The 9,439-nt window shown below is 37.8% G+C and overlaps 1 protein-coding gene across 1 annotated transcript in view; it reads right to left on the bottom strand.

The window, feature by feature from the left end:
* Window positions 1-85: 85 nt before the first annotated feature.
* SYNE1 (spectrin repeat containing nuclear envelope protein 1) overlaps window positions 86-9,439 on the bottom strand; it is a 317,817-nt gene continuing 308,463 nt past the window's right edge. The window contains exon 148 of the mRNA XM_026844552.1: window positions 86-2,956. Within this exon, the coding sequence (XP_026700353.1) occupies window positions 2,716-2,956 (241 nt within the window). The 3' untranslated portion in view covers window positions 86-2,715. The remainder of the gene's footprint in view (window positions 2,957-9,439) is intronic.

Below are 9,439 nucleotides of genomic sequence, written 5' to 3'. Positions count from 1 at the left end.
CCCCCCACCCCCCCTTCATTTTAGTGAATACTCCCTAGAACTCTCCTGGGAGCTTGAGTGAGGAGCACAAATTCTTCTTTCTCTCTGCAGAAGACAGGCCATTCTTCCCTAGATATCAGGGAAGTGGGGAAGGCATTCAAACAACCAAGGGAAGTAGGGGCTAGAGAGGAGTGGCAAAATAGCTGACAAAATTCAAATGTTGGGTTATAATTCAAAGCATGTCAGGTGCTACCATGTATACTTTTGATAAAGTACTTTGTTAATTGCCTTTGACATCATTCAAGCTGAACTCCCTTCCTTGCACTCCTCTGTCACTCCTAACCAACTTCTTTCAACCCTCCCTGCCAAGATCTCCCTCAGTTTTTAAATACTGTAAGAAATGAACACAGGTCTCGCCTGTGACTTTTTTGCCTGGTTCTTTCATCAGCTTGGCTCTTCCGTAGGCTGATACTCACCTTCCATAGGTTGATACTCATGGACTACCTTCTACCTTTTAGATAACATCTACTTCCATGAAATCACCAATAGTCATCTGGAAAATATGAGACAAAGTCAGGCTTAAATCCTTATTTCTCACTAAATTAGTCTTTTTACTCTTTACAATGTTTTCTTTTAAAATAAAACAAAATTCTTTCAACAAAAAAATTAATCACCAGGGACTGTCTGATGAAAGGATGTCTAAAGCATGCAGAGACCTGTACTAACAGTTCTGAGTGACTACCAAATTACTCACACAGGTGCACTGATTACCATTGACTAAATTATGTCACCAAAGAGAATTATATCAGAAAAGAGAGGAGGGGTCAGTTTTATGGAATCTCTCAGGCCTGTTGCAAGTAACAGTTCATCCTTGTCTCCCCAAAATGTGTTCCTTATCTTCGCCTACTCAGAATCAGTGATTGTTATTATTATACTAATCTAGCCTAGCATAACTTCTGAATACCAATGAAGGAAACTATGTCTTGAAAAAAAGACAAACCTTCTATCAGTCTAAGTCTGGGTCTCAGACATTGAACATACTTTGTTGATATACAAAATCCTTTTCAGGAGATGTTAACATAACACTTATCTGGAAAGGAAGCATATTTTGGCTCTTCCAAATGCTGGAGTTCAGCTTGTCGTACTCCACCTCTGACCACCCTCCCCTCCTACCAGCTCAAATGATGACATCCCAGAAAACTAATGCTACGTAACAGCAATTAATGTGCTTGTATTTTCTTCTGGCTTTTTTTATTTCTGTTATGTAGACCAATATATTCATCTAACAGGAGAAATTCACATTGTGTGTCATGCCTTAAAAAAATCCAAATTTACTAAAGAGCATTAACTTAGAGCCATGCTCTGTATTTTTTCAAAATAAAAAAAATATCCTGTTTTGGTCGAGCTCTGACTGATAAGCTGGGCAGAGTGTCTTCCACTGCTCAGACTGCAAGTTTCTGCAATATTTCTGGAAAATTGATGAGTTTTCCATTTGTTCTGGTTTTCTGCAATTTATGCTTATGTTTTGGGCATACTCCACTAGACTAATTATTAGTAAAGCATAAACATCCATCTTGGTATTAAGCTGCTATGAAGAATATTAAGAAGTTTCCAGTACACCCACAGGAAAAAATCTACTTCAATGTGGATTGGTACAACCTCAGTTGCCACAGGTTGCACATGAGTGCATACACACAGAGACAGAAACAACACATGGGTGAGAACAAACTTTTCTCAAGAAGCAGCTTGAGAAAAAAAAAAAAACCAACCTGAAATGACCAATCATTAATTCAAAATACGGACAGCTTTCAATATTAACAGAACTTCTAAAGTGATATTTTCCCATGTATTTTACCATTTGTCAAGTTTTCCAGATCTTCTCATTCAAACATGTACCTAATACTGTTAATTTTTTACAGCATTTAAAAATTATTTTTAGAAGTGCAGCATATGTACATCTTCTAGGTTTTTTATATCATATATATCTCATTCTAAACTTAGAGGTTTCCATAGTTGTCATTAAAAAGCACGTAGACAAAATATTTTATGGTATCTATAATAAATGCAAAGAAATCAATACAAACAGAACTTGGCTTAGCAAACTGTACATACATAAATATGTTCTTTGTTTTTCAACTTGACATTCAGTATTTTTCCTCAAAAAACCTTTTACGATCTTATTTATTACATCCATTTTTTAAACCTTAAAAAAGTGCTTCTCAGATTTACACCTTGTGCATCCAAAGCAAAAGTTAGAACACCATGCTCGAAACAGAAACCACAGGGAATAATACATTGCCATACAAGATCCTTTAAAACTGTATGTTACAAATGCTCTAAAATGTCTTTAGCATTGGTTATTTTGTATACTGTAGATACTGAGAGGGTATTTAACAAAGACTGGCTAATGGCTCATTTAGAGCAGCAGACAGAAAAGGATCTACAGTATTAAGTCCTTGGCTATGCATAGTACAGGGCAATGACCTGGATATAAAGTGGCTAAAAGATCCAGAATGCTGGACAGAAGGACATTCCCTCACACGTCACATACTCCTTAGTACCCAGGATGTGAGTAATGAAATGATGCTACTCTGCTGAGTGCCAGCAGAGAATGATATGGACACAGTGGTGGCTACATCAGGTAGGTAAAGCTGCCACACTGAATCCTGCCTTTAAAACCGTCCTGCCTCCCAGCTAACACTCCAGCAAGGTCACCCACTCTCTCACGGGTCTCCTTCATAATGGAGGTGGACCATTCATGTATTTCAGCATAGGGTGGAAAGAGCGGGCAAAGTTATTGGCCATAGTACAGCTGTAGTCCTCCTCAGTCATTGGCACCAGGCAAGCCAGCCCGATCAGGAGCAGCAAGAGGAGCTGAAGTGGCAGAGCAGCTCTGAGGACTCTGAGGAAGAAGGATGGGTGCCGCCATGCTGGCCCAGCCTCAGAAGGGGAGGAACCTGAGCCACCTCTTGTGAACCTGAGAAAAGAGGATGGACAAGTGAATACACTAACATATTACTGTAGCAGAGGTTGCCCTCAGGGACTCAGCCTTCCCTGAAGGCTGGTTTACAATTTGTACAGACTTTGACTGACAGCTGCAGAGGTATTTTTCACTGAACATGCTATTTCACTAACACGCTTAAGGGACCCTGTATTTCTAGACTGGGCAGGAAAACACCAAATGATCACAATAGCATGGGCTATGTGACCCCACAGTCCCTTCATCAATTATGGGGAAGACTCTCCACTTAAAGCACTGTGCTCTAGAGAAGGGGGAAATAAAAGGTGAGCCATACCTGTCACGTGTTCAATGCACATTGTCTAAAAACACTGTTTAAAATGCCGAAGTTTCTATGTAATTTCCATATACGGTATCCGTAAGGGTATAATGCAGTAAGATTCAATTACATCAATCTTCAATTAATTAATACACCAATATGCAGGCAACAGGGACTTATTTTCTACAAAGTACATTGTATTTTGAATTTTGCACTTAATCAGCAGTTAAAATCTATTTGCTCAACTGACTTGACATCATCATCTTCGCGTGATTTTCTCCCCTGTCTCTATAGATCTGACTTGAAATGGTACATATTTATCACATGTCTATGGGAGAGGTGAGACCTACCTCAAACATTTTGAAATGGGTACTTCAAAATAAGCTCAAAAATCCTATCTATTTTTTAGCAAAGGATAAAGACATAGATTTCACATTTTCCTTTTTCACTGAAACTGTCAGAGCTCTAATATATGGAAGACAGGTTTTGAGATAAGTGAATGATTGAAAAGAGTGATTATGCAAATTAAAATCTGATGGACTCAGTGTGCTAATTAAATGGGATGTGAAAGTATTGTATTTTAGCACTAGCCAAAAATGGAAGAACTTAGAGCCTTCAAACAATTTGCTTCAAGAACTCTTCCATTAAGGTATTAATTTTGTCTTGTTGCTATAAAACATATGCGTGGTTGCTATGATTATGAGGCTCCAGAAAAATCTGTGGTTTGCTAGGTTGAAATAAAAATGCTCATAAGGATGGATTTAGTCTCAATTTGAAGGTGTGGGAGATCAGGCTTGTTGGCTGAGGTCAAATGCTCCCCAATAAAGCAAGTAGGGGGCAATGGTTCCTTAGTGTCACCTTGCCTTCCCCTTGTCCATTTGATCCTGTCTCCCATATAATTCTGAATCTGTGTGAGAAAGAATGCAAAACCCAAAATATCTTCAAAATTATGCTAGGTCTCCTTCCCAAGTGTTCAGAAAAGAATTCCTTCTAAGCCTGAGATTATTTTTATTGTCTTGTTCATATGTGTATCATCCTACTATGAAGACCTCAAGAAAGTCAAGACAGATTTGGTAAATTTACTGACAGATACATAAAGACTCAGGTATGCTACATGATTGACATGACCTAAATATCCCAGGAAGGAGTAATGATCAAAACACCAGATCACATGTTGTTTGAATCCACGTTATTGTAGCCTAGATGGAAAGCTGCTTATCGCATAATGTAAGATCACATATTATAAAGAACATATTGAAAGGATATGGCACATTTAACAGCATCAGAGCATTCCGTATTAAAGTTCAATTAGGTCAGGACTTCTACTGTCCGAGAATGCCAAGACAGAAAGTTAATGGACTGAGGTAGGAACAAAGGGAACAAGGAGTGCTTAATTACCTTCCAAGCATTTGATTGCACAGTCTACCTATTTACAAGGCTCTCATTGTACAAATGTTATTAATCCCAATCAAAAAAGGCCACATTTCTGCACTTGGTAACTGCTGTTTGATACTGAGCAAAGTCTGAATTTTCGTCATTGACTCAGAGTTACTCTGGGGTAACACTGGGTGTCAGAAGGAGAATTTCCAAAAAGCAGAATCAAAATGGAGCAGGCAAAGTTAGCATCTAATTTTTCTTTCCATATATCTTTAGCAGCACAATCCAGCACTTTTTGCTTTGTTTTACCAAAGAAAGAAGAGAAAGAGTGGTATGTGTAAGCTGCATGGCTGATCTCAACAAGGCACATAAACTTTCTTTCAAAAATTAAAACAGTTCATGGCAAACTTTTTCAAAACATTTTTTCTGCAGTGAACTAGGGTGTTGAAGAACAGTTTCTAATACTACATGGAAAGAATTAAACAAGCAAATAATGAAACATGAAAACATCTTCAGAGGGGGAGTTCTAAAAAGTTTGAGTGCTGTACTGCCTGTGTTTATTGCAGGTACACCTCTGTAATCTACATAATTGGCTGAAAAATGGAATGGCTCAGCTTTGAGTGTTTAATGGATTTAGGAAAGAGAGATGGTTAAAAATAAACATTATTAATAAAAGAGGGTCACTATTCACATAAAGGCCAGAAGTCCTATTTACTGCAGCAGTAGAAGGGAAAGCTGAAGTACTGTATGCCACTTTGGAGAAAAACGTAATTTCTTTTTCCTGAGCTTGCATCTTTAACTGCCTCTCTTCTGACTGCTCCATCTTTTGTCACACTGGCCCCTGTTTGAGGAGGGAAGAAAGTAAGGCCACCTGTGACTCACTCCATACACAGTTCCTACTCAGTAGGATAAAAGGAGAAGACACAGCTGCAGGCCAGGCCAACAGGAGGCTTTTTCATGTCATGAAATTTCATAAATTCACCTAAGAAGTGCAAACAATAGTTATCCTTACTTTGGGAGTTTGTAATGTCAGTGAAATCTGAACTCTTTCCCAAGCATTTCGAGAGGAGAAGCTAATTTACCAGGCTATAGATTGGACAGGCAAAGCAAACTTTAATTTCATCTCAGATGAGTACCTTCTTTAAAAGATAACTGATTATTTTTTTTTTTCAAGGAAAATATGGTTGAAGTAATTTATCTGTATTGCAGTAAACATCTGAAAGATTATAAGAGAAGAATTTATCATTCAAGTGAAGCTGATGGAAATAAATAAAGTGAGTTTAATAGGAAGGGACTAATGGAATGCAGACAACAGGCTTACATTGAAAGAGGCACTGCTGGGCTAGTAAGATGTTATTACTGGAGTTAATCAAGGATGAATCTTGATTTAATATCTTTATGAAAAGACTGGCACAAAATGTAAGAACAGCAAATTTCATCTGTGTGATGACAGAAATTGGAAGTCTTTGCAAATATAAAATAGGGCTGGCTTCTTGAACAGAAAAAAGTGGGTGAATCCAATAGGTTTAAGTAGTTCAAGGAGTTTAAGAGTACAGCATGTAAGTTAGCAATAAAAACTTTGCCGTAACTTTGGAAATTCACACTCTGAAGACAATGAAGAGAATATAGAGCTGTTTGACACAGGATAGCCACAAACCAGTAATGTGGTTTATGAATAGCTGTGAAAAGAGACAAATGACCTTTAAAAAAAATAAATAAAAATTTCAAGGTTTCCAGAAGAGAAAAGGGGTTGTTTTAATGGTGTTCTATAAGGCACTAGCAATTTCTCACCTGAAGCAGTTTGTATCATTTTGATTAACCCACTTCTGAAAGATGAATTCAAACTTATACAAGCTTAAAGGAGTCAAAAACCCCAGAGCATTTCTCCTATGAACAAAATAAAGAGGTGAGCATATCAATATAAAACCTGAGAGATACAAGAACTACCCTTTATAAAATAGGGCAGAACAGACAGAAAGGTGAAAAGTTGTTAAAGGAAGGGATAATGTTGGCACAAACCCAAATTACTACATCTAACCATGGATATATTGATGATGGAAATTATTGTACTTCTAGATAGACCTTCTAATAGACTTTTTGTTCCCACTGATTCTGATTTTTTTTAAGACAGAGGTTGCTAAAGTTATGAAGGAGAAGGTATGATGCTCTGCCCACAAGAGCAGAGAGCAACTCCTCTTGGTGGCCTAAGAGACTCTCTAGAAGCAACTTTGGCTGCTTTCTAATTTCAGTTCTTTTCCTAGCTCTCAGCGTCACATCACCCCAAGTTCAGATTTGGCTTACCCTGTAAAGAAGATGAGTATGTCCATTTCAAAGGCAGTTAAATAAGAAGTAACAAGCTCTAAGTGAGAATGAGGGAGATAACTGGGAGAAGAACATGGCAAGCCAAGCCCAAACCTCATGTTTGAGCTACTGTGTGGCAATGACTGCCATTTTGTGGCCAAAGACACAGAGAGTACTGTGGCCTGGTCTGTTCCAGAAACAGCAAGTGACCTTTAAAGATCCACTAGTCATTTTGGGAGGCTTGGGGAGAGCAGGAAAAGGAGGTTGGCACTGTGGCACCAAGACTTGAATAGAGCTGCTCAAGAGAGACAGTGTAAACACCCCATAGCAAATTGAACCACTATTGTAATCTTTTTAACATTTTAATCACTTAAAAAAATTCCACAGGCACAGATCCAGGTGTGCATTTATGACAGCTCTATTAAACTGATGAAGAGGAGTTGCTTCTTGGATTTGCTTTTCCCACTTAGTACACGATTACTAATACCTCTTGAACAAGCCTTTAGTTAAATCCACAATGTAATGTCTAGTTTAAGCTTGTACCTTGTTTATCATCACACTATGTATGCTTGTCTATTTGCTGTGATGATGGGCAGGGCAAAGTGATATCACACTTGTTATACACAAATACAGCCCCTCTAATTTTTAAATGATCTTTCCTTCACAACATCCTATGTGATAAACCTCTTAAAATTGACTTTAGTTCTCCTGTATACTAAACTCTAACAGGGTTTGCTGATCCAGTGCAAGATCAAACACAAAGTACTCTGATCAGAGGCATGTCAAAATATTAAGGAACACAGTGACAGCTTGTACCGCTTTATCAGTTAAAAACATATTATACATCAACCACAACCTGTCTGGCTTGCGCATTTGATTAAGTTTCCTATTCAGCAGTGACTCATTCGTATTCCATGCTTGTCTGAATGACAAATTGAACATTGTGTTGTACTGCTACAAGATGTGTTAATAAACAGTGCTGGAAAGACTTGATCTGAAAGGTGCCGCACCAATGCCACTGCTAGAATAGAGGTTGATCTCAAAGCTGCAAAGCACTGCTAGCTGCAATTTGAGCCAGCAGCTCTAATCTACAACCAGAAACCTTCTCAAAAGGTTGGCAGAAGTGGTATGACTATACAGGAGAGCAGAAGAGCGCACACAATACATTTCTTGAGTACAACGTTGCTAGTGCAAGCATGCTGATCTGCCGAAGACATCCTCTGTTCCTCTTAGCTGTTAACGGCTGAAGAGTAAAGTCCCATTCCTTCTCTTTCCCACTCCTTATAAGAAACAAAATGCCAAGCTTCATAGCAGACTGGAGTTGGAAAAAATGATTATCTTTCTCCCTCAGACAGAAAGATGGAGTGTCATCTATTTTCTATGTGGTTCCTTATGTTTCAAAGAAAAAAAAATCCCTAGAAATAAGGCAGCTTCTTAGTGCCAGTGGAAGCAGTGAAAGATGCTCTGCCTGTTCTGTCTGCTATGCTATGGGGTTCTGAAACGATGAAACTTTATGCAGTCGCTAACTACACATAAAAAGCAAACTTTTTTTTTTTTAAGAAGTGTTTATGTAAATATCTACATGGTAAGTAGTTTCATTAATTTTTCATTTATAGTTGAGAATAATTTTCCTGAATAAAGCCTTGATTTTGCTCATGAAAAAACCCACTCTTAAGGTATTTTTTGTCTGCTTGGTTATTGCTTAATCACTGCGTTAAATCTAGTGTTGCCTTCTTTCCAACATCAAATCTTTCACTTTAATGGAAGTTACTTTATAAATGAGTTAATTTTCAATATAAAGAGAATAAATGAGATATAGGACTTAACTGTAAGAACAAATATATTTTCAACATACTTTATGATTATTTTAGGTGTTGCAATGCATAAGATGCTGAAATAGTAAAAAACGTCCTCTTCACACATACTGGCCTGCTCATTTACTGTTGTGTGTTTTTTGTTTTGGTTTTTTTTTTTGTTTGTTTGTTTTTTGTTTTTTGTTTTTTTTGTGGGTTTTCTGTGTTGTTTTTTTTTTTAAAACTTCATAAATCTAGAGGCTAGTGAACTGATCAGTGAAAGAGTGAAGGTACACAAATCACACTGACAACAACAAAGAATGCAGAAGCAGTTAGCTGCAGAGATGACAGGTTGCTGGAGACAAGGTGGAAAGCAAAAAGCTGTAGCTGCAAGCCTGCTCTCTGCTGGTCAGACAGAGATGGGGCAGTGCTGCTCCCAGAGCGATACATGGATGCAAGCACTTGGCAAGTCATGGCAATGTTAGCACGTTATATTGCAGTCATCTTCAGAGGGGAGAGAAAGTGACCCCAAGTCTCAAAACCCTCAAATTCTGACTTTTAATTTTGAATCTCAAGTACTTAAAACCCACAAACTGAACAAAACATTTCAGGGAAAAAAAAAAAAAAGGGAAAAAAAAAAAAAGAAAGAAAAGGATGTTAGTATATGTCTCATCCAGATCTGTGGGTTTTGTGAATTCTAGAATATGGTAT

This window comes from Athene cunicularia (assembly GCF_003259725.1).
Source record: "Athene cunicularia isolate RWA chromosome 3 unlocalized genomic scaffold, athCun1 chr3_part1, whole genome shotgun sequence".
Taxonomy (NCBI): Eukaryota; Metazoa; Chordata; class Aves; order Strigiformes; family Strigidae; genus Athene; species Athene cunicularia.
Note: the sequence above shows the minus strand (reverse complement) of the source record. Positions and strands in the feature narration are given on the sequence as shown.